A 23,845-nucleotide genomic window follows, 5' to 3' on the forward strand; every position below is an offset into this window, starting at 1 on the left:
AAACCATAATATGTCAGATATTTACTTAATTCATTGTAGCTAGAATAATTCAGTCTTCCAAGAATGACATATACTTTAAGATTAAATTTTCACAGCAGAAAGTGATGATAAATGTGTTTTTCATTTTTAAAATTAATATTACAATATTCCTGGGAATCACAGCAACATGATTGATAGGCATTTTATCATTGTTTTAGTAGTAGTGTGGAATAATTCATGGGTATCATGTTTTCAAACTACACTTTGGGTTACGCTATCCTGTGTTTTTCTTGCTTTGCTATGCTATATTATTATATATCTTCTTTTTTGCCAGAACGCTTAGAAAGTGTGCAGTTAGCAGTGTTATGCTCACTTAGTTTAGAGCTGTCATCCTTCACAGCAGATAATTGCTAGTTCCTGATTCATTTCCCCTTTCACCTCTCCAGCATATAATGCATTAATGTTGGTAAGCAGTATTTTCACAAAATCTGAAAAGCTATTAATGTGCTTGTTTAGTCAAAAGTAGGTATGTTGGGTTTTGGTGCAGGGGTAGAAATGTAAAGGCCAGGGAGGAAACTGGGAAAATGTGCTGGGGTGTTCCCATTTTCCTTTCAATTTTTCAGAAACAAATAGGGAGTGCTTTTTGTTTGCTTCCAGGCAGCCCTTCCAAATTTTAATCAAAGTGTAGCAAAAGTTTGCATAGAAGTTAACTTAGAAGAAAAAGAACAAGTTTTTGTTTTATCAGAAAAGCCCATGCTTTGATGTTCTATCTCTCTCTGGAAAATATATACAGTATAGTGCCTTGGGCTTGTTGTGCTGTATTGACTTTTACTGACAGATGGCACCAACTTTATTCTAGAGCCAAACCATCCACAAGGAGTAGGAGTAGCTATCACAGACTCTTAACTCGATAATAGTGTTTCCCTGTGGACATGCACCCATGTTTTATATACAATTGACCCCTTATTTCCATAATAACAATTGATCAATGGAATTCAATGGAATTCACTGGCATTTACATGGCTTTTGAAAGTATGACTCACTATTGTGTGTGGCCCTCCAGCTGTTATAGCAGTGATGGGCAACCTTTTGAGCTTGGTGTGTCAAAATTAGCCAAAAACCGAGCATAACTTGGGTGGTGTGTCACTTCAAGAAAAAAACCATAATTTCGCAATATTTATAGTTAAAAATCAAAAATGTATAATTTTCCCCTTTAAAAAAGGAAAAAGGGGAGAGAGAAAATTATTAGTTTTTTAAAAATATATTTAAAAGGGGGGGGGAATAAGGCAAAATCCAGAGGTCTTTCCCAGTGGGACTCTGGGCTCAGGCCTTCCTCCAACGGGTCTGCCACTGCGGAAGTGGGCTCAGGTTGGGCCTGTGCCTCCTCGTGGCCCTCTTCAGCCCACCTCTCCCCTCACTCGGCTATGCTTGCATGGCGACGGGGCAGCAGGGAAGGGGTTTCAGCTTACTTGGGTGTCCCTTCTCTCTTCCCGGGATGGCGGTGAGGTGGCGGCGGTGGCAGCAGCGAGGTTGGGGTTCTTCTCTCTCCTCCAAGGGCCCCCTCCTCTCCCTTGAGGCGGGGGCAACGGGGATGGCTACGGAGCGAGCGGACCCCTGTTCTCCTTTGCCTTGTTTTTCCTTCTTTTCTCCCTTCTTTCTGCGGGGGCAGCGGCAGCGGGGCCAGGGCTTCCTTTTTCCTCCACCAGCCTCTGGAGGTTGTCCGTCAGGTTCGCAGGGTGGGGGTGGGGTCCGGCAGCTCCCCAGTTGCTGCACTGGTGGCTCCCAGTGTCCGGGTGGTGGTGGTGGCAGTTTGGGTGGCTCGGGAGCCTGTCTGGCAGCTCCTGCATCACTGGTCACTTTCAGGAGCTCCGTGGCTTCGTGCCGACCGCCATTTTGCCTCGCCGGAATTCCACCAGGCCCCCAGAGATGCGTCGTCTGCGGCATTCCACGGCTGCTTGTCACCGAAAATGGCTATGCGTGTCAGTGCTGACACGCGTGTCATAGGTTCGCAATCACTGTGTTATAGGGTCTTAACTTTAAGCTGGAAAGAGGAGTCAGAAGCTGAAGTCCTCAACTTCTGACCCCTCCTTGTCCTGGTTTTCTCCCTCTCACTGCTCATTGTGGTCCCACCACTACTCCCCAGGCTCTTCCCTTGCTGGTTCCGCTGTGCCCAACCAGCCCATGACAGGTATTAACTGAATGCACCTATAGAAACTGTCAATTCTGCCAATTTTGATATTGTTTTGCCATTAAAACTTCATATCTTACAATAAAATATGCTGTTTTTCTTTACTCAAAGACTAATCACCACATTTCTTGCTGAAATAAAAGTATGTTTTCACATTTCTAACAAGAACATGGGCTGATTTCAGTGCTGCAGTTGCCCTTACAGATGCTGCTCAAAAGGGAAACCCAGCTAGATGGGTGGGGTATAAACAAACAAACAAACAACAACAACAACAACAAGTTCTGGCAGCTTTGCAAGTGGCAGGTACAGTGTTTAAAAACACTTAATTTTGGTGTGCCAACCAAAATTCACACTGTCTTTCTGTGCCATCAGCTGCTTAGTGTGTGTGGTGCTGGCATGGAGATATTACGCATTTTCCCTGTCACGAAGCAACCGCTATTTAAGTGATTTATCTAGGAAATGGAGCATTGCTATAGTTAAGCACTTTTGGTGGTCTCAGGGAGACGGGGGCTATCATTTTTTAAAAAGTGGTTATGTTCATAATTATGAAAGTTCTGCACCCTGCATTAGGGGTACTGTGTAGGATGATGATATTATTTAACACTTTTGAACAAAAGTGTGGGACATGGTGTGTACAGTACATTGCACAGGCACTTGACCACTAGGTTAAATGTCATCACTTTGTCTGTATAGCTACTTACCATGTCATAATGACTCAGTCCACAACCTCTTTCCAGGAAACATCTGTTAGGAACCAGGAAATTCGGTAATAGCTTCCTCCATTTCTTTATGTCTAGTGTGTATGTGAGAGAGAGCACACAGGCATGCTTCTAGATTTTAGAATATGAGACTGCAGAAGATAATGTACAAAAACAGTGTGGGATGATCATCTGTGAAGAAAAGCACTTTAGAAATGGCAGTTCAAAAAACAACAACCAGCATATCCTTTTCACTATACTATAAATTTTATGGAAAATTCAACGTATCTTCATCTTGCATTTCAATCAGCTGCAGTTGTGTGATTGCACCTAAATGCTTTGGACCTACATAATTGTCTGCAAAATTGCCTCTGTAATTGTTTATGTTGGCAATTTGCACCTCCAAATTGAAGGTCAGTGACTGAGGGATTTGGAAAAGGGAGGAGGGAGTGTTGGGAGTTAGCAAAATACACTCTAACACAGCTGTCCTCATTACCTACTGTAAGGGAAAAACTAATTAGTTTTATTGAATTCAGTTTTCTAGTAGAACTATTTGCAGCTTGTTAATCTTCATAATGCAGAATGACTGTTAAATGAATTTTAGTTCTGTGGCTTTTGATGTGCGGTATAATAAACTGAAAGGATTGATTCAGATGCTATGCAGTACAACATCTCCCTCAAAGATGGATGAATTCTCTGTAGAATTCAGGACAGAATAAGTAGATTGCACAGATTATGAAACAACTATGTTAGTATCTTTGCAGTGCATTGTGACCCAATTTCTCATTCTATTTTCTGCATAGGCTGGCTGAAAATAAGAATTAACATTATTTGTTTTGTTTTTTTAAGAATTAAAACACCAACAATCGCATCTTCATCATATTCTGGTTGGGAGGAAGGATAATTCCATAAGAGGTGGAGGAGAACTGATTCCACCCACCAAGGTTAGGGTTTCTCAGATTGAAACTGATTTGAAAATAATATAATTAATTAAAATCCAAACCAAAGTAAGATGGTGAGCGTAAAATAATAATTTGTTTCATCTGTTTGCAAAAGGCTGGTGTTTCAACTGGCACAGTCAGATGAAAGGCAAAGCAGCGAGCACATGGAACAGGGTCTGTGAAAAGTAGAAGTAGAGAAATAAATCCCCAGGACCTCATCACCACAGACTTCTGTTGGGAGAAACATGCAAGCACTGCTTCATTGCAATGAACAAGTGTGTGCATGAGTACCTGCAGGGTTGGCCAGGGGAGTGCTTTTTTTCTATGGATATGCAAGACACAAATTAAGACTGATAAAAAGAAGCCGGCAAAATTGATTTGGCCGTCTTTCAAAAGTCTTTGCGGGGGTGGATTTAGGAGAAGGGCTCTATTTTCCTTTAGCTCTCTTAGTATTGGGAATTTTATTTCCAGGCTATCATCATTTGGGCCTGTTCTGGCATTCATATCTCCCATTATGTAGAAAAGTGTGCTGGGGTATTTAATTTGATAGGAGTACAAGAAACTATGCAATTTACGCCATGTGCTCTCAATCTGTGTTTGCACTGTATATGGTGGCATATAAGCTGAAACAAAAATGATGTTCTTGGATTCTAGCTTCAATGTAATTCCCAGCGCCAGTTGCTCGAAAACCGAGAATTCAGACACCTGTGATACCAGGCTATTGACCATTTTGGCCAAGGCTCCAGTGTTTGCTTAAAGCAGGGGTCAGCAAACTTTTTCCACAGGGGGCCGGTCCACTGTCCCTCAGACCTTGTGGGGGGCTGGACTATATTTTGAAAACAAAAATCCTCCCCACCGACTCTCCCCTCCCTTCTCCACAGCACCGGATGAGCCCCGGGGGCTGCTTACCTGTGCCTTGTGAGCAGCAGGGGCTGGCGGCAGCAGAGGGATGATAAGCAGTGCAAAAGGGCTGGCTCCAGTGAGGGGCTACTTAAAATGGCACTCAGCCAACCACGGCTCAACAAAGCCCAGCCCCCTTCCTCCTCTAGGCAGGGCAGGGAGAAGCCAAAAGGAGGGAGGGAGGAGGCGTGTTTGAGGGAGGGAGGGGGGAAATGGCACAGCCCGAATGATCAGAATCCCCACGCCAATCCACGTGGCGATTCCCGGACTGTCCGTGGGCTGGATCCAGAAGGCAATTAAGCCGGATCCGGCCCCCAGGCCTTAGTTTACCGACCCATGGCTTAAAGAGTTATCTACTTTGTGTTATATTTTCCTTTATGTTTCTCCATAACAAGCATCATCATCATCAACAACAAAAAAGCCTGACTGGTTTCAGACCTTATGTTTGACATTCACTGTAGGAAGGTGGAGTCTGTGTAAGAGGTGTGGATTTCAGCATTAGGAGTCTTTAGTTTAGAATCCTACAGTACTGTTGTTCAGTGGACAAATTGAAAACAAATATAATGAATCAAAATAGTCAACAACCTGTAGTTCTAAGTCATAGACCATGCTCCGCCCCGGTAATTATTTTCGTGGACACGTGTGTGTGTGTATGAGAGAGAGAGAGAGAGAGAGAGAGAGAGAGAGAGAGAGAGAGAGAGAGAGAGAGAGAGAGAGATTGGCTCTGCCCAAAATCCATGCCAAAGGAACCTGAAGAGTTCTGTGTCTTATACACAAAAGTATGTTGGAAATGTGTGGCTCTGATCAGTCTTGGAAATTCAGAAAATATAAACTCACAGAGAAGCAACCAGTGGCATTTTATTTTTTAAACATGTCATAAATTACTGTGAGCACATGCTGAGCATTTTATGTGTTTATAGGGCTACTTTTATATGGAGACACCCTGAGGCTGAAATCCCATGTGCACTTACAAGAAGTAAGTCCCAGTGACCACAATAGGGCTTCCTTCTAAGTAACCATGCAAAGGGTGTGCTATCAAACTTCCTGTGTTAAACTGTGTTTTCATGATATAGGTCTCAGTTTCAAAGCAGGTTTGTCATGAGTGGCATCAACTGGGGAAAACAGAATTGCTTAGGAGCTTAAGTCATTCTGTCCATTAACCTGGAATTAAGCTTGGATGTGATTGAGGTGTTGTTTGCACAGGAACATAAAAGGTAAAGGGACCCCTGACCATTAGGTCCAGTCGTGACCAACTCTGGGGTTGCGCGCTCATCTCGCATTATTGGCCGAGGGAGCCGGCGTATAGCTTCCAGGTCATGTGGCTAGCATGACTAAGCCGCTTCTGGCAAACCAGAGCAGCACATGGAAACGCCGTTTACCTTCCCGCTGTAGCGGTTCCTATTTATCTACTTGCATTTTGACGTGCTTTCGAACTGCTAGGTTGGCAGGAGCTGGGACCAAGCAACGGGAGCTCACCCCGTCACAGGGATTCGAACCGCCGACCTTCTGATCAGCAAGCCCCCCCCCAGCTTTGGGAAGGAGGCAATAGGGCTCTGGGTCCTGTCAGAGGGCTGGCACCTGCTCCCCAAAGCCCAGGAAGCTTCTGCCAAGCTTAGGGAAGGAGGCATGATGCTCACATGTGTGACAGCAAGACATCACATGGGAAATGTCAGGCCCCCTCCATTGCCCTTGCAAGCTGACGCCTTTGACCCTAACTGTTCCCCTACGAAAAAATTCACCACATGCCACTGAGGATACACGATTGCTCTGCTCCTTCTTTCCCTTTCCACGTGATTAGCATCCTTGAGTTATTTTGAACCAATCTCCTCTAACTTCAGGGGTGGGGGAAGCAGGTTTATTTGTTTAATGTACAGTAGTTGTTTAAAATTAACATTGCATGAAACTCTTGCATAGAGCTTACATGACCCAAATTTCCTTCCTCCAACCATGTGTTCATTCCTTCCTGAACAAGGCTTTTGCCAATTTCAGTTGCAGGTCTTTCAATATATGCAAGTTCTGGTTTTTCAGTACTTGCCTTGTGGTTCAAATTCCACAATGAGGTGTCTTGCTTGCTACACAAACAACAAAAGAATATTGGATATATATTCTAAGTGATTGCACTGGAGACAAAAGCTTGCATATAAACATAGAGATGTGTCATCAATTTAGAGCAACAATATGTATATATATTTATATAAACTTTTTAAATTTTCTTTCTCTTTTTCCTTTGCAGCCTATAGCATCTTCTTCTAGTAGGTGAGTACACTGCATAATCTAACTATAAACAATTATCCACCAGTATATTCAAGTATACTATTCTTTTAAAGAATTTTCGCAACATTATGAAGTTAACAGCTTGAAGCTATATAGCAGCCAAACTGTATTTAAATTTTATAGGTCAGCATATTTTATAGGGGGTAGCCTTTGCAGTCTCACGTTTCCTTCTCGTATTAGTTGTTAGGATATAATTTAGCATGCGATTGTTGCATTAGTTTGCAGCCTTGAAAAGAAAGTGCTTCTTATCACTGACATACATTTGAAGCCCATTGTCAGATAACGGTGCTGATTGTAGTTGCATGTGACACAGATCTGCTGTTGGGAAAATGGCTGAAAAAGAACTATTCTAGAACCATGTCGGCAGAATTGGGCTGCTTTCATTGTAAGAGCCATTCATTGCATTCAGTTCTGAATGCCAGATTTTAAAAGTAGGACGATTCAAAATAGAAAGAAATGGGTACAGGCGGCATTTTGAAGGCACATCTGCCTAGGCAAATAATACCTGGTTTGGGTTTTTTTTTTAAAAAAAGTTTGTTTTAAAAGGATGTGTGTGAAGGATAACGTGGTAGGAAACTTGTGCAGGTTTCTTAGCAATGAACATTTAACAGAGGAAATATGGTATTGTTGCTTAGGGTTGCATGTGAAAGCTATAAATTTCCTTGAGTTATTTTGAACTGATTTCAAGCGATATTCAAGCTTCTGGCAGCTTGAATTATACTCATTATACTGTAAAGTATGTTGAAAATATGTTGCTTCTTTGTTATAGGTGTATCACCTAAGACCATGATTAAGCTGTTAAGGAGAGGCACCTAAAAGGTGGCAATTAGGAGGTATATACTCATTCTCACAGCCCAGTGAGGCACAGGGCTGCAGGGCAGCATGGTCACTGTCATGGCCAAAAGAGCTAATAATCATATAATCATAGAGTTGGAAGGAACCACAAGAGTCATTTATTCCAACCTGCTGTAATGCAGGAATCTTTTGCCCAACATGGGGCTCGAACCCACACCCCTGAGATTAAGAGTCTCATGCTCTACCGACTGAGCTGGGTCTCCCCAGGATCTCATGGGGCTTCTTCATCTTGCATGGCCGGATGAGATCTTAGAGAAGGGAGGGACAACAGGCCCTTTAAAAAGGCCAGTCCCACCCAGACTTGGCTTCTCTTTCCTTTCATCACCTTTACTCTTAATTGGCTTTGTAATATCATGTATTGTTGCGATACCATTGCTTATAGAGCGATCCTAACTATGCCTACACAGTGGTAAGGCCTACTGAATTCAATGAGGCTAACGCCCAGGTAAGTAGGATTAGGATTGCTGCCTTAGCGTGTGATTCCCGATTGTCACTCTGGTAAGAAGGAAAATGCTGGAAAGCAGAAGTGACACAAGAACCAACAGCTGCTTAAATAGGCAAGTGAAAACAGAGTACGTGAAGCATTTCACATGCTCTGAAACCACCTTGCTGTTTCACGCACGTCCCCAAATAGCTCCCAAAAAAACTTCATAGGTGACTATTTAGTGAAGCCGGGCATCATTCTGGAGTTTGCTAGAACGGTATTGCTTTTCATTGAAAATCTGTCGTCTTTGTCTGTGCATCAGATACTGGACACATGGACAACGGCAGCCGTGTAAGCTAAATCCACGATGCATTTGTAGTGCTGTTGTAATTTATTCTGTCAGCAAGCAGGCTATACTAGGGGCTTGAATTACCACCTTTGTTGGAAGGTAGGACTGATATGAATTTTTAATCTCAACAAGGAATGCTACAAAGGAGCCACTTCATATAGGGAATACTGTGGACCTGGGTCTTACCCTTGCTTGTTAAAGTTTCTGAGTTTTATTTAAGGCGTGCTCTTTCATCTTTCTCTTTTCAAGTTTTCTACTTATGCCTTTTTGTAGACTAGGAAGCAAAGGAGATTTGCAGCTGCATGGGGGAGGGGAATGTTCCTACTCTTACGAATGAATTTGAAAGCCAGCAATTTCTTAATCATTTACCAGAATGGATGTTTCCTATTCTAGCAGCAGAAGGAAATGTTTACATTATGAGATGCAGCAGCCTTTTCCAGACAATACTATGACTCTGGCTTTTTGACTATTTATCACATGCAACAGCTACTATAATTATGCCCAGCAGTCAAGGTTTCCATTTAGAAAAGCATGAGTAGGTGGTGGAGGGATGGGCTGGGACACCAATATATTTTCTATTTAAAAGGAAGTTTGTTGCACTTGAACCGGGATTTCCTGAAACAAAGATTTGCTGATAAAGGCTTACTTTACAGTTGATAAGCAAAATGGATCCCTGGGTATTATGTTGGTTGCCCCTTAGCTCTGTTCTGGATGAAAAAGAGGTAAATGAGTATATTGGATTGTTTTATTTAATGAAGTGTGTTTTTAATGAAGTGTGTATTTATTGAAGTGTGTAGTGTAAGAGAGAATATATTGTAAACCATACAGTTTAATAGTTAAATATATTACAGTGCTTTTTCTTAGATCATATTTCAAAGATGTACAAAGGTGCCCGAAAAAGAATAAAACCACAGGAGTATATAACAAAATTAAGATTCTGAACTTGGAAAGTGATATGTTCTGTTTAATATGACAAATAGCATGATCCTGTAATGTTTACTTGGAATTAAGATTCACTGAGAGGAATGGAGCTCTCAAGTAAGTGTGCATACGGTATTGACCACATTCGAATAGAAAACAATTGTCAATACCAAGCAATTGCTCGTTTGTAGAAAAGTGAAATATGTACATGGATCATTGTGTTGAAATCAGTGCATAAAAGATAATTTTTACTTAAAATTTTAGAAACAATATATAAAAACTCCTCGATTAAGAACACAAGTAGTGTTTTAATAGCTTTATTTCAATAATAATTGGAACTTAAATTATTTTATATTCTGTTGGGTGTAGTAGACTTACTAATTCTTATATAATTTCTTACAATGAAGTTGCTGTGGAGTAGACTGTTGGTCTAAAAATAACAGAGTTAAAAATCATTTTTCAAATGCAGAGGAGCTAGGAATATTATTCCGTGTAATTCAGTAATATTTAAATCTGAATAAAAGATCAGAAAGATGACAGAAAGGAACATTAGAAGATTTTGGCCCCTTGCACGTAATACCTTTCAGTTCTAAGTAAACTGCAAATATCTACAGGCTATGCTCCTGCTGTTGAGTGTGAAAAGTCTTCTACTGTGCTAAACAGATTGTCAGCATTGGTGGAAGAGGAAGGAGAATAGTTTTGTGAATTTCTATCTAATTGTCGGTGCTATCAAACTCAACAAGACTTATTTTGGTGGTGAAAGAAAGCACACAGTGAATGATCACATGCTGGATGCAGGTTGTTTCATTTTGACCTCAGAACGTATGGAAACAACCCTGCAGGGGTAGTCAATGGGGCGCCACCCATATGTCATTGGACTACATTTCCCATCAGCCTCAGTCAGTATGGCCAATGGTCTGCCTGGCTGAAATGTGTTCTCAAACCTGATGCAGCCTTCTGCCTGCCTGGATGGATGGAAGATAGAGCGGGTGTGAATGTGTGTATAGAAACTCTGGCATGGTCCCCCAGGAGGTTGTCCAGAAAGAAATGTGAGCCTTTGGTTGAAAAGGGTTTTCCACCCTTGTGCTAAGCTATCTCCTTCCTGGTTTGTTTATCCACTTGTGCAAAGGGGAGAACAAAGTGGGAACAATCGGGCTTTGTGCAGCAGCCCAGTTTCCGCACAGTATGTTTTACTGAAGCTAATTGTTACATGTGAACTTAGCCATTATCAGATGTGGAGTGTATTTCTTCCCTTCTAATTGGCTGGAAATTGCAGTAAATGCATTTCCTGACACTTTGCTTTTTGAATGATTTTATTATGCCCTGTAATTATATTTCATTTGTATTATGTGAAACTAATACCTGCTTCGCAGGTAAGATTCAAATTCTATTGTGTGAGCTGGACAGGCCCTGGCAACACCTCCCCAGGTGGGATTGGACGATTGGCTGGGGTAGGCGGAGACCTCAGGTACCCAGCCTGGGAAGGTAGTGCCAGTTCCAAACTACCAGGGAGTCGCTCTGTGATCCAGGGGGCTGTGTGCAACCATGCAAAAGATGCCCTCCGTTTAACATGGGGAGCGGTCATTCCTGACACTTTGCTTTTTGAATGATTTTATTATGCCCTGTAATTATATTTCATTTGTATTATGTGAAACACTCTTGAAGACATGGCAAGAAGCATTTTCTTTGGTTTTTAAAATTTTAATAGTTTTAATAATAATAATAATAAATTTTATTTGTATCCCACCCTCCCCAGCCGAAGCCAGGCCCAGAGCGGCTAACATCATATAAATAACACAGTATACATAAAATACAATACATAATATTGATTAATATGATAGAAATTCTAGAAATAAAGTCCCAAACTTTCATTTTGAAATACTTACACATTTAAGCCAGGAGGCAAAATGAATCTGCAATGTGTATAAAGGTCATAGCATAATAGGCTTTTGGGGTGAGCAGGGGGGGACTAAGTCTATATGAAAGAAAATGTTTGATTTTGCACTGTCCTTTGCCAGACTCTGCGACTGGTAAGCAAGGGTAGTTTACATTTGCTTAGGTGCAGGTGTCATGTCATAGAATAATAGAGACATAGAAGAGTTAGAAGAGACCCCAAGGGTCATCTAGTCCAACCCCCTTTCATTGTCTGCATATAGTTGCTCTGCAAAGCAAATAATACATGAAGACCACTTGCAGATATAACTGTGTGCAAGATTTAACAAAGCTGGTCTATTTTAAGGACTGATGCCCTTTATATGGTTCACGAATGCTTAATAGTTAGTGCATATAAATTATTTTTTTTATCGTGGAGTAAATACCTTTTTTAAAAACACTGCAGTAGAAAATAACATATGCTGTCTTAGTGAAGCCCTTGCTTGTTAGCATTAATATAATGCATACAGTTCTTTAAAGGCAGCAACATGGTCCCAGACCAGAAGGCATTTAGATTGACATGATTATTTGTGAAAGAAGGAAATGACATTTCAGTAAACAAAGTGTGCATGCAGGCCCCAATGTGTGCTTTATCCAGCTGTCTCCCCTGTTCACATATATATATATCAGAGATGGAGGGGGAGGGCTGTTGTTTTATTAATCTGTGAAAATGAGCCACCTTCAATACACTGATTTCAGTAATATTTCCCAGTGTGAATCACTTCTGGTATCTGAGCTGTCCTGGTGTCAATGCTTCCATGTTACTCACAGGAGGAGGGGGTGAACTGAGTCACCCTGGTTTCTCTCTGAACAGCTCAACTGTCTGTGGCTATAACATCATGAAGCTGTACAGTACGGTACTTATGAAGGGTTCGACACAAACTGGAACTCTGCACAATTGGAGTTCTGGGTCATGTGGAGACCTTTGCATCTACAGATAGCAGCACTGTTCAAGTGGACATTGGAGTATGGGCTAATCAGTGTGCTCTCACGAGGAACATAGTATTAATTACTATGCTGCAACTTAACTCTGTATGTTTTCACTTCACTGCTGTTTTCTTTATGATACTCATCTTTCTATCTTAGCTAATATTAGAAGATTATTTTTTCAGTTCCTTCCTCATTAACTTGAAATGAGCATTTACCACACATGTGTATTGCATGTTATTTTTAATTTTTGTTGTAACTGCAGAGAGGTCAGGCAGGAGAGAGTCCTGTAGCTAGAAGGAAGTAAAATGTAACAGGAAGAAATGACATCACCCCATCTTCTCCTACTCCATTTCCTAAGCCTGATACATAATAGTGCAGATTGAATCTTTTATGTTAAAAGGAAACAAAAACATTAACAACACTTGGCACAATAGGGTTCTTGGAAACCGGAGCAGCTGAAAGAAACATAAGGCTCTTTGACATGTTTTATGCAGGGTGAATGGCTATGTTTACACGGTCGCAGCACCTACTAGGTAAACCTACATTTGTAATGATCTTAAGAGTTCTGTGGATTGCTACAGCGCATGGAAACGCTGTTTATCTTCCTCCCCCAGTGGTACCTATTTGTCTACTTGCACTGGCATGTTTTCAAACTGCTAGGTTGGCAGGAGCTGGGATAGAGCAATAGGAGCTCATCCCATCACAGGGATTCGAATTGTCGACCTTCTGATTGGCAAGCCCAAGAGGCTTAGTGGTTTAGGCCACAACGCCACCTGCATCCCAATTCACCAGTCTGTAAATAACTGTGAGCAAGGAAAGTACCCTAAAATTAAATGCCTTCATCTAACCAGCTTAGTATCTGTCCACCTTTGGAATCAACAGGTAGGCACACTTTCCTTCTAAAGCCGTCAAGCCTGAAGAGAGATTTAGAGATGCTTGAATCAATAGAGTTAATGGACACATTTGAATGCTTACATCCCAATAATTTAAATAGGATTTACACTTAACTTTCTCTGTTCTGGAATTCATAATAAGGTCAGATAGACAAGAAAATTCTATCTGTCAGTTATACTCTCCATTTCATAAACAAGTCGCCTTTCAGTAGATCAAGTGTTATTGACCTTCAGTAAATTATTGCTAAACCTTGAGTGTTACAACTTCCAAGCTATTAAATTTACCCAATTTATCAGAAAACCTTTATTGTTCCTATCAATCATTGTGCAGTGAATGTATACCACATTATCTCTTTTGCAAATCACACTGTTTTTAAATCATTCAGGATGCTATTCACAGTGTTAAGGTGTTGTGAATCTTGTGAAGCTGTTGCAAGCTTAAGCAGCAAGACCTTCTGATCAGCAAGCCCAAGAGGCTCAGTGGTTTAGACCACAGCGCCACCTGCGTCCCTACTCTTAAGTTAGACATACAGTAATTTTATTTGGCTTTTGCTGGTTTCTTGGAGGTTTAGAAGCCAGAGCTGAGTTCTACAATTTTAGGGATATGGTTTCTTAGTGTATATTGTGATTGGTGCCCATTGAATCTTCACACAATACATTATTTATACAACAAAACAAAAATCAATTGCTAGCTCTTACTTGCTCATGTGTTAGCATTTCATTTTGATGAGTTGGGTATTTTTCTCCCAAAAGGGAGTTTTATTGGAAAAAAGTTTCACGTGGTGGTAATTGGCTTGAAACTGAACTATAAGGGAATCTAGTCAAATTCCACCCTTAAACTGGCATGTTCTTTCAAGCATCTTTAGCAATATTTTATCATGTACATCACTACAACTGAGTTGCTAATTAACTGTGGCTATTAGGTGAGAGAGGTTGTTAAACTACCTTGTATTTAGAATTAAAGCTTCTGGCATTTAGGATGTATAATTTAAGACTTGACACAATGCATTAATTAGTGCAGACTTCATAATTTCATGTTGCATTGCTGATAAGACTGAAAGTATGCTGTTTCTTAATTAGGCTTTATATTAAAAATTATGTCTCTGATTTGCTCTGTGCAAGCTTTACCAAGTAAAACAAATGATTTGACTTATATTTTCAGTATTTATTAATGAGAAATGGGAGCTGAGCATTATTGCTGTGACAGCCTCTGAAGATAAGTGGTATTGTTTAAAAATTCAAATTGTGATCCAACGATGTAATATGGTTACTTATAATTATGGCAGAAGACGATTATTATTTCAAGAATTCCCATTAATAAAGACAAATTACTTATTATTAACACCCATAGTTCCTTGGTGCAGAGATCCACATATAGATGAACCATATGTATTTATGGCCAAAAACACGTCTGTGCAGATTTGTTTCTGCAAAAATTGGTGCTGGAGATTTTCTGTATGCATGCAACTGGTTAGTGAGAAAAATAGCTCCTCCTTTTTCAGCATCTTTAATTGTGATGTCTGGATTGTTTCCGAGGCTGTAGATAGCATCACACTTTGTACAGCTGGGGTTATACAATACAAAAAAATACTCTTCACTGAGCACCTCAGCCTTGGGTGTAGTAGCAGAAGTACTTAGTATAGAAATCTATTTTGGTATTGTGAAGGGGTCCCATGCAAAATTCCTCTTCCCTTATTGCTGAGGGCTGTGCTGTGCATTGCTGCATCGTCCAGGGGTGCATTGAGAAGATGGTAGTTGTAGGCTGATGCAAAGGTTAGTGTTGTGATTGATGTATTTCCTGAGTTGTAGATGACGGGGGTGGGGGTGGGGAATCGTGTGTGGATTCTTCTACATGCCTCAGTGTGGGGATGAGGAGAGTAACAACTTGGTTGCGAAAATTTCAGGGTATTCCTGTTGTGGCCCAAAAAGATGTAGAGCAAGTTAGATAGTTCAGTATCTTGTCTCTTTGAAGAAGCAGAGGGCTGTATCCAGAGCCAGTCCCACTCAAAGTAAACAGATTGAAACTAACTGACATGACTAACTTGTGCATACAGTACTACTTGCCTGTGGATTAGTTGCCTTGTTTTGGAGATGCCAGGTACATGACTGGAAGGTTGATCCTTTACACAAGGTTACAGCTGTAGTTTGCTATCTTTGTTGCCTCTTTATGGTTCTAATTTCAAACTGCAAGCTTATTGCATTTAGCTCTATGAAATCACTAATACTGTGACAGCGCTATATGAATAATAAAAATAAAAGGTGATAACATTAACTATAATTACACCAAGTTAATGAGGTATTTTGCCTTTATTATTATTTTGCCTTTAAATCTAAAAGTCCCCATAGAGAAAGCAGTTCTAGTTTTGCTGAACACAAACCATACTGAGATAGATATCTTCCAGTTATTAATAATATAGCTAAGAGAATAGTTGTTTAGAGAAGCGTGGTTTAAAAACAAGCAAACAAACTTGCAGACATTGTTTCTTCTGCAATTAGGACAGGGCTGCCCAAAAGACTTGTTTCAAAAGAATATAAATGAAGTTTAGATCATTCAAAATAATAGCTGCAACAAAATAATAATTACAATTGCAAAATAGAAACTAATTCCCTATTTATTCAATTATTAATTTCTAGGTGGCTATATATAAGGAAATCTGGATTTTCCCTAGTGTTTCATGAGCAGCTGAAAAGCATAAAACTATAGAGCTAATTAATGCAAGCATTGCTGTGATACTTGAACAGTGTTTACCGACATATTACAAGCTTCACACATACGTCAGTACTGTAGGTATTAAAAATATATATTCGGAACCTAGTCCTTCTAAGTTCTACTCTTAAACTTTCTGGAAGCTGCTTTTTTCCGACTGCTAAGCTTGGGAAAGGTTGCCTTGTACTTGAAATAATGTAAATGGAATTTGAGATTAAAGCCCTGTAATGAATCTGAAAAGATAATTTAATGTCCAGTAAGGTATTTTAGGGACCCAGGTGGCGCTGTGGGCTAAACCACTGAGCCTAGGGCTTGCTGATCAGAAGGTCGGTGGTTCGAATCCCTGTGACGGGGTGAGCTCCCGTTGCTTGGTCCCAACTCCTGCCAACCTAGCAGTTCGAAAGCACATCAAAATGCAAGTAGATAAATAGGAACCGCTATAGCGGGAAGGTAAACGGCGTTTCCATGTGCTGCTCTGGTTTGCCAGAAGCAGCTTTGTCATGCTGGCCACATGACCTGGAAGCTATACGCCGGCTCCCTCGGCCAATAATGCGAGATGAGCGCGCAACCCCAGAGTCGGTCACGACTGGACCTAATGGTCAGGGGTCCCTTTACCTCTACCTAAGGTATTTTAGACTTATTATCACAATATTTCAGTGCTGAAATTAAATTCAGAATAAAATGTAATGAATTATTGTGACTTTTTAACAATGAACTTCTATCATTATGCAAGATACGATTCCTTACTTAGTTTATGGGATATGTATTGTTTTTTGATGATAGCCAAATAATAGAGTTACCTGGTGATAATTGGCAGGTCACACAAAATGAAGTGGGCATCTTAACATTTTATATTTGCTCTTAATTCTCCACTTGATGCTAATGCATCTGTAATGATATACTTTTTGACATATTTCTGAAATGTGAGTTTAGATTTTGGGAGCGCTAGGTCGACTGAAGTTAATGTGTATTTGTTTATTAAGGTTTCCTATTTGTATTGCAGTTCATGTTAATACACAGTGCATGTTATAGAATAAAAATTAAAGTCTAGGGTTGTATATGGAAGATCTGTCAGTAGGCTTCCTTCTGCATGTTAAATATCCCATTCTCAGTGATGCATTGTTGTTAACAGTTAATTCATGTTGCCTACTCGCTGGATCATCACACTTCTAAAAGATAAAGACACACAAAAGATAAAACACGCTTCTAAAAGATAAAGAAGCTTTTGCACTGCGCTGGAAAGAACATTACCAACATCTCCTTAACCGCAACTCCCCCGTAGCTGCTGAGGTCCTCTCACAAATTCCACAAAAACAAGTTAGAGATGAGCTTGCAGTATCTCCAAATCTGGGAGAGTTGTGTACAGCTATTAACCAAATGAAAAACAACAAAGCCAGTGGACCTGATGGGATACCTGCTGAAATCTTCAAAGTGGGCGGAATTGAACTTACACAACAACTTCACAAGCTCATCAAAAAAATCTGGGAAAGAGAAGAAATCCCAGCAGACTTTAGGGATGCGAAAATTATCAATCTCTTTAAAAAAAAAGGTGACAGAATTGATTGTGGAAACTACCGAGGCATTTCTGTATTAGCTGCAGCAGGCAAAATTCTTGCAAAAGATCTTAGCAAACCGTCTGGTAACAATATCCGAGGTGACCCTCCCTGAATCCCAAAATGGTTTTTGGCCTTCTAGAGGGACAGTGGACATGATTTTCACCGCTCGACAGCTTCAAGAAAAATGCAGAGAGCAAAACCAACCCCCTGTTTATTGACCTGACTAAAGCTTTCGACACTGTAAATCGTAATGCCCTGTGAACTGTCCTTCTGAAAATTGGCTGCCCAGATAAATTTGTAAACATAATTCGGCACCTCCATGATATTATGACAGTAACAATCACAAATAACAATGGCTCTCAAAGTGAACCATTCACAGTGGGATCAGGTATTGAACAGGGTTGTGTTATTGCCCCAGGTCTATTCATTATTTTCATTGCCATGATCCTACACTTTGTCGATGGGAAACTCCCCACCACAGTAGAAATCATATATCGAACAGATGGAAAGCTCTTCAATCTGAGTAGGCTGTAAGCAAAAAGTAAGGTTACCGTAACTTCCGTCATAGAGCCTCAGTATACTGATGACAACATAGTGTGTGCACACTCAGAGGATGACCTCCATACCATCCTAAATATCTTTGCAGAAGCTTACAAAAAGCTTGGCCTATCACTCAACATCCAAAAAACCAAAGTGCTGCACCAACAAATACAGAATAACCCCTCTGCAGCGCCACAAATCCAACTCAGTGGTGTAACGTTGGAAAATGTTGATCACTTCTCCTACCTAGGCAGTTACCTTACCACAAGGGCCAACATTGACGCCGAAATCCAGCATCGCCTGAGCTCTATGAGTGCGGCTTTCTCCCGACTGAAGTGCAGAGTGTTTGAGGACCAGGACATTCACAGGGAAACAAAAAGACCTCTTTACAAAGCTATTGTACTACCAACCTTACTATATGCTTGTGAAACATTGACCACTTATAAACGCCATCTCCAACTCCTCTAAAGATTCCATCAACGGTGTCTCCAAAAATTTTTACACACCACTTGGGAAGACAGGCGAACTAATATCAGTGTACTGGAAGAAGCAAAGATCACCAGTGTTGAAGCAAAGATTCTTCAACATCAACTTCGTTGGACTGGTCATGTTGTGCGGATGCCTGATGGTTGTCTTCCAAAGCAACTACTCTATTCCGAACTTAAAAATGGAAAGCTTAATGCTGGTGGTCAACAAAAGAGGTTTAAAGACTGCCTAAAGGCAAATCTTAAAAAATGTAGTACATTGACAACTGGGAAACACTGGCCTGCGAGCGCTCCAGTTGGAGAACAGCCTTTACCAAAGGTGTCATGGGCTTTGAAGAAACTCGATCTCAGGACGCAAGGGAGAAACATGCTAAGAGGAAGGCACGCTGGCAAATCCACATTGTGATCAACTCCCGCCTGGAAACCAATGTCCCCACTGTGGAAGGACATGTGGATCCAGAACTGGCCTCCACAGTCACTTACAGACCCATTGTTAAAACCGTGTTTATGGAAGACAATCTTACTTGGCTATGAGTGATCGCCAAAGAAGAAGATATTCATGTTGAAGAATTCAAACATGTATAGGGTGTTGGGGTTTTTGTTTTTTTTTGAAACCTTGACCAAAAAAACTTCTTATGACCTAACCTGTCATATCATCACCACCTAATACGGGATTTTTGTAGGGCTGGACCAATAAAATAAGTGAAATGTGCTCATGCTTTTAAAAGCTCTTGATGCACTGTTCAGACACTAATGTTCACCTTCATCTATCCTACTCTCATGGTGTTGTCTGAAGCAGATTGCTTTTCATCCTGTTGCAGGCCAGCCCTAGAAATATTGGCCCCAATGTTTGTGCCAGAAGATGAAGTGCAGTTAAACCTCATGTCTTTCATAAGATTCATTCAAGCTTCATTTTATAAGTTTAAGTCTCTCACTTAAAATAAGTAGATAATCTTCTACCTTGTAGTTCAAGACTTAAACATTACTTCAAATTATGCTTTTTCCTCTGAATGCCTGCAGGGAATTCTGCTTCTTATCTTTCTTAGGCAGCAGAATTTAATAAAAATGAAGTCTTTTGTCCGGTTCCATTAAAAAAAATGTCAGGACAGTCTACCAATTATTTCTGGGTCATAATTTGGAATTTATTTAGATAGCACACAGCCCCTTGGATAATTAAATAATATTGTATTTTGGCTATATGCTTTTTCAGCATACTATTGGCTATCAATATAACAAAGACAACATTTATTTTAGCCAGACTTTTTGATCTTAATTTTCAGCTTATTTTTTTTAGTGGGGTTGGTTGAGTTGGATCTGCAGTTTCATGCATATTTTTGGTGAGCATTTTAGATTTTTATTCACTTGCTTTTAATGTATGGTTCTGAGTTTATTTGAGTTCACCTTTGTGAAATAAACATCTAAGCAAACATAGTTAATACTAATACTAATACTAATGATATCAGGAGCATGGGATTTCCCCCCCGAACAGACCTCTGAAATGTCTCTAATAGCTACAGTATATCATGGATAACGGTTGTTGGCACCTGTCTGTCTCGGGAGTCAATGGAGAAGTGCACATTTTGGGGTGAAGTCAAACAGTTGGAAGGTTGTAGTGCCTGCTGTGGCTGCAGAGATCAATACAGAAGAGACATGTTTTATTGCAGGTGGGGCAGATTAAGCTGTGTTCAGAAAGTGGTGGGGGGGATGAGTGTTCAGACCCATGGGCTCTCACTTGTGGGGTGCCTTAGTGTTCTGTCCTCTCTCCCATGCTTTTTAACATCTACATGCAGCCGCTGGGAGAGATCATCAGAGGGTTTGGGCTGGGTGTTCATCAGTATGCGGATGATACCCAGCTCTACCTCTCTTTCAAATCAGAACCAGTGAAGGTGGTGAAAGTCCTGTGTAAGTGCCTGGAGACAGTTGGAGGATGGATTGCGGCTAACAGATTGAGGTTGAATCCTGACAAGATAGAAGTACTGTTTGTGGGGGACAGGAGGCGGGCAGGTGTGGAGGACTCCCTGGTCCTGAATGGGTTAACTGTGCCCCTGAAAGACCAGGTGCGCAGCCTGGGAGTCATTTTGGACTCACAGCTGTCCATGGAGGCGCAGGTCAATTCTGTGTCCAGGGCAGCTTTCAGCTCCAACTGGTACGCAGGTTGAGACCATACCTGCCTGCAGACTGTCTCGCCAGAGTGGTGCATGCTCTAGTTATTTCCCGCTTGGACTACTGCAATGCGCTCTACGTGGGGCTACCTTTGAAGGTGACCCAGACACTACAACTAATCAAGAATGCGGCAGCTAGACTGATGACTGGGAGGGCTGTCGAGACCACATAACACCGGTCTTGAAAGATTTACATTGGCTCCCAGTACATTTCCGAATTCAAAGTGTTGGTGCTGACCTTTAAAGCCCTAAATGGCCTTGGTCCAGTATACCTGAAGGAGCGTCTTCACCTTCATCATTCAACCCAGACACTGAGGTCCAGCGCCAAGGGCCTTTTGGTGGTTCCCTCGCTGCGAGAAGCCAAGTTACAGGGAACCAGGCAGAGGGCCTTCTCGGTAGTGGCGCCTGCCCTGTGGAACGCCCTCCCATCAGATGTTAAAGAAATAAACAACCACCTGATGTTTAGAAGACATCTGAAGGCAGCCCTGTTTAGGGAAGGTTTTAATGACTGTTGTTTTAATATATTTTTAATCTTTTTTTGGAAGCCACCCAGAGTGGCTGGGGAAACCCAGCTGGGGTATAAATAAGTTGTTGTTGTTGTTGTTGTTGTTGTTGTTGTTGTGTCTCGTGTGCACATTCCAGGGATCCTTTGATGAACCTGAGTCTTTATTTTACCCTTTTGTCATTGGTTCTCAATATTCTATTACACACTGGTAGGTATCAGAATGACTTGGCATTGAGATCTGGATTTCTCAAGGGAAAGCACCTACACACGTTCTGTCTTCAAGCTTTTACTCTGCTTTCTAGTTGAGAATGTCAAGTCACTGAAAATCTATCTTTATGACGGCACATCCCAGATTTGAATTATTTTAGTTTCTGAAGTGTTCAGATATATAAGAATCATGAACCTTAGATTACTGCAGTGTATGTTAGTCCCTCATCCAATTTGCAAAGTTTATATACAAACTATAACATTTTCAGCCCAGTTTCTTATTACAATAGGAATATTTATTTTAAACTTTGTCTTCCTTTATGAGGCAGTATTTTGCTTAAATTGAAGCGATGAGTAATATTAATGTTTAATTCTCTTTCAGAGAGTGCCTTCATAACTTGATATAGTCCCTAGAGAGCACAGCTGAAGGTCTGGCCTGTTCGCTTGATTAAATGATTTTCCTAGCACCAGCACTAAATATATTTCACTCTCCCAACAGCAGAAAGTGTGAGATAGCTTTTCATGCTTTTATTGGGTTTTCTGTTCTTTTATCAGCCTGTTTGTAATGTATTTAATTGCATAGAGATAGGAAATGTTATGTTCTCCCCAAGAAGCACATTCTAACTTCTTTATGTTTCCTGACTGAGCTTTGTTTCACAATGTGGCCTTTTTGCAGGGAGTCAGAAAATACAAGTGTGTATCCCATACCAAGGTAACCTGGGAGGGGAGGGGAGATTCTAAGGAGGCAAGAGAATTTCTAGGGGTCATGTTTTCATACAATTTGTGCCCTATGGGAGGAGGGAGCAGGAAACAGGCTGAGTTTCCTAGCATGCACTGTGCCCTTGCTGAATGTCAGTCTCCGTTTTACCTTTAGCAGAGCTCAGCAGCTGTTAGTGAGTGACAGTGTCCAAAACTACAGGAGACCATGAGCATTTCATTGACCTGTGCATAAATAGCTTTTACCAGGTATTCATGGCTTCACAAATTGACAGGAAACGGAAAGGCATCGTTGTATTAAAGAGCTTTGATTATCCCAGATTAACATTTATTGAAAGATGTGGAGTTAAAACTATGCAGGCTGTTAAAACTTAGGTGGGTTTGATTTTAAGTTGCTGAAATAGTACATGTTCTCCTCGGAAAGACTCTTGTAGCAGGAGAAGGAAGACCAGGAAGCATAACTATATATACAGTACTGTTATTATATTTAAAGAACTAACAAGCTAAATGGTCAAATAAATAAATAAAAAGGGTCACCATTTGGAATGATAAATGCTATTTCCAGATGTTCATTGTGTGTCCCAAAGAAACGGAACTCTTATGTACAGTCTTCTGCACTATGGCCTTGGGCATAACTGTACACATTAGCAGCCTAGACTGCAGTGCGGTTCTCCCTCCATCATCTGATTTTCAAGTCACATTCGCATGCCAGAGAGGGTGTGGGGATGTCTTCACCTGATGCATATTACCTGTTTGGTTTCCCCATGCACCGAACTCATATTCTTGAAGCTTTTCATCCATGCATGCGCTGTCATCTACACATGTGCAAGGGCTTTCTCAAATGCACTCACCTCAGCTTAATGAGCATGGCTTACGTTTTCAAATCGGGTGGAAGCTGGTTTGGTGGGAAACACATCAAACAACAGTATTGCTCAAGAAACTTGGATAGATATGGACCGTGGCTCGCATAATGTGCGCACAGCTTCAAACACCGAGTGGTGGGGCCTCATTGATGCCAGTGTAAACAGTAATATGTATGCAGCCTTAGTCACATAATAGGTACCTGTTAGGCAGCTCTCTGTTACAGGAAACAAACAATTTTTGGCATAGGCATGCAATGTCGAGCGTACTATGCAATTGTATCTTCTGCATAAAAGTGCTGCTGCAGGTGCTTCTACAAATACAGCAGATCTACACAGTTCCTTTCATACCTTAACAATGGAAAGGGCAGGGCCCAACTTTCATTACAAAGTCTTAAAACATTTTTCTCTGTGCGATAGATTGTGTGTGTGCTTCTGCTGTAGCTCTGAGTCTTCTTCCTGTTGGATAGCCAAGAATAGCCTCAATAACAACAAAACAGCCACATAAAGACTTCCTCATAGATACAGATATATAGATAGATAATCAGCTCTTCCCCTTTTATTGTCAAAAGCACAGTAATTTTCCATTGGAAGCTATCTAGACCTTTCTATGTCACTGGCATTTTTCTGGGTGATTATATGACCTCATTCTCTCTTAGACAGAAACATGGATTAACAATAGACTAGTATGATTTGGTATCCATCCAGGGTTGAGTTGATTTCTCAGCAGTTACTTCAAATCCAGCTTTAGCTAATGTTTGAGGTTATGCAGAGTAGCAATCAGGCAACTTAAATAAGCAACAGGTTTTTAATTGTATAAGG

General features: G+C 40.8%; 1 protein-coding gene across 6 annotated transcripts in view; it reads left to right on the forward strand.

Annotated features, from left to right (window-relative positions):
- PTPRE (protein tyrosine phosphatase receptor type E) overlaps positions 1-23,845 on the forward strand; it is a 103,222-nt gene that overhangs the window by 18,448 nt on the left and 60,929 nt on the right. Inside the window, exon 2 of one of the 6 annotated variants that reach the window (XM_035137334.2) lies at positions 6,940-9,330. The exons of 3 other annotated variants lie outside the window; for them this stretch is intronic. In XM_035137334.2, the coding sequence (XP_034993225.1) occupies positions 9,320-9,330 (11 nt within the window). In that variant the 5' untranslated portion in view covers positions 6,940-9,319. Of the gene's footprint in view, positions 1-6,287; positions 9,331-23,845 lie in introns of those variants that run through there. 2 more of the 6 variants (XM_035137335.2, XM_035137333.2) reach the window with 2 other exon arrangements.

Source organism: Zootoca vivipara, chromosome 5 (assembly GCF_963506605.1).
Source record: "Zootoca vivipara chromosome 5, rZooViv1.1, whole genome shotgun sequence".
In the NCBI taxonomy this organism is placed as follows: domain Eukaryota; kingdom Metazoa; phylum Chordata; class Lepidosauria; order Squamata; family Lacertidae; genus Zootoca; species Zootoca vivipara.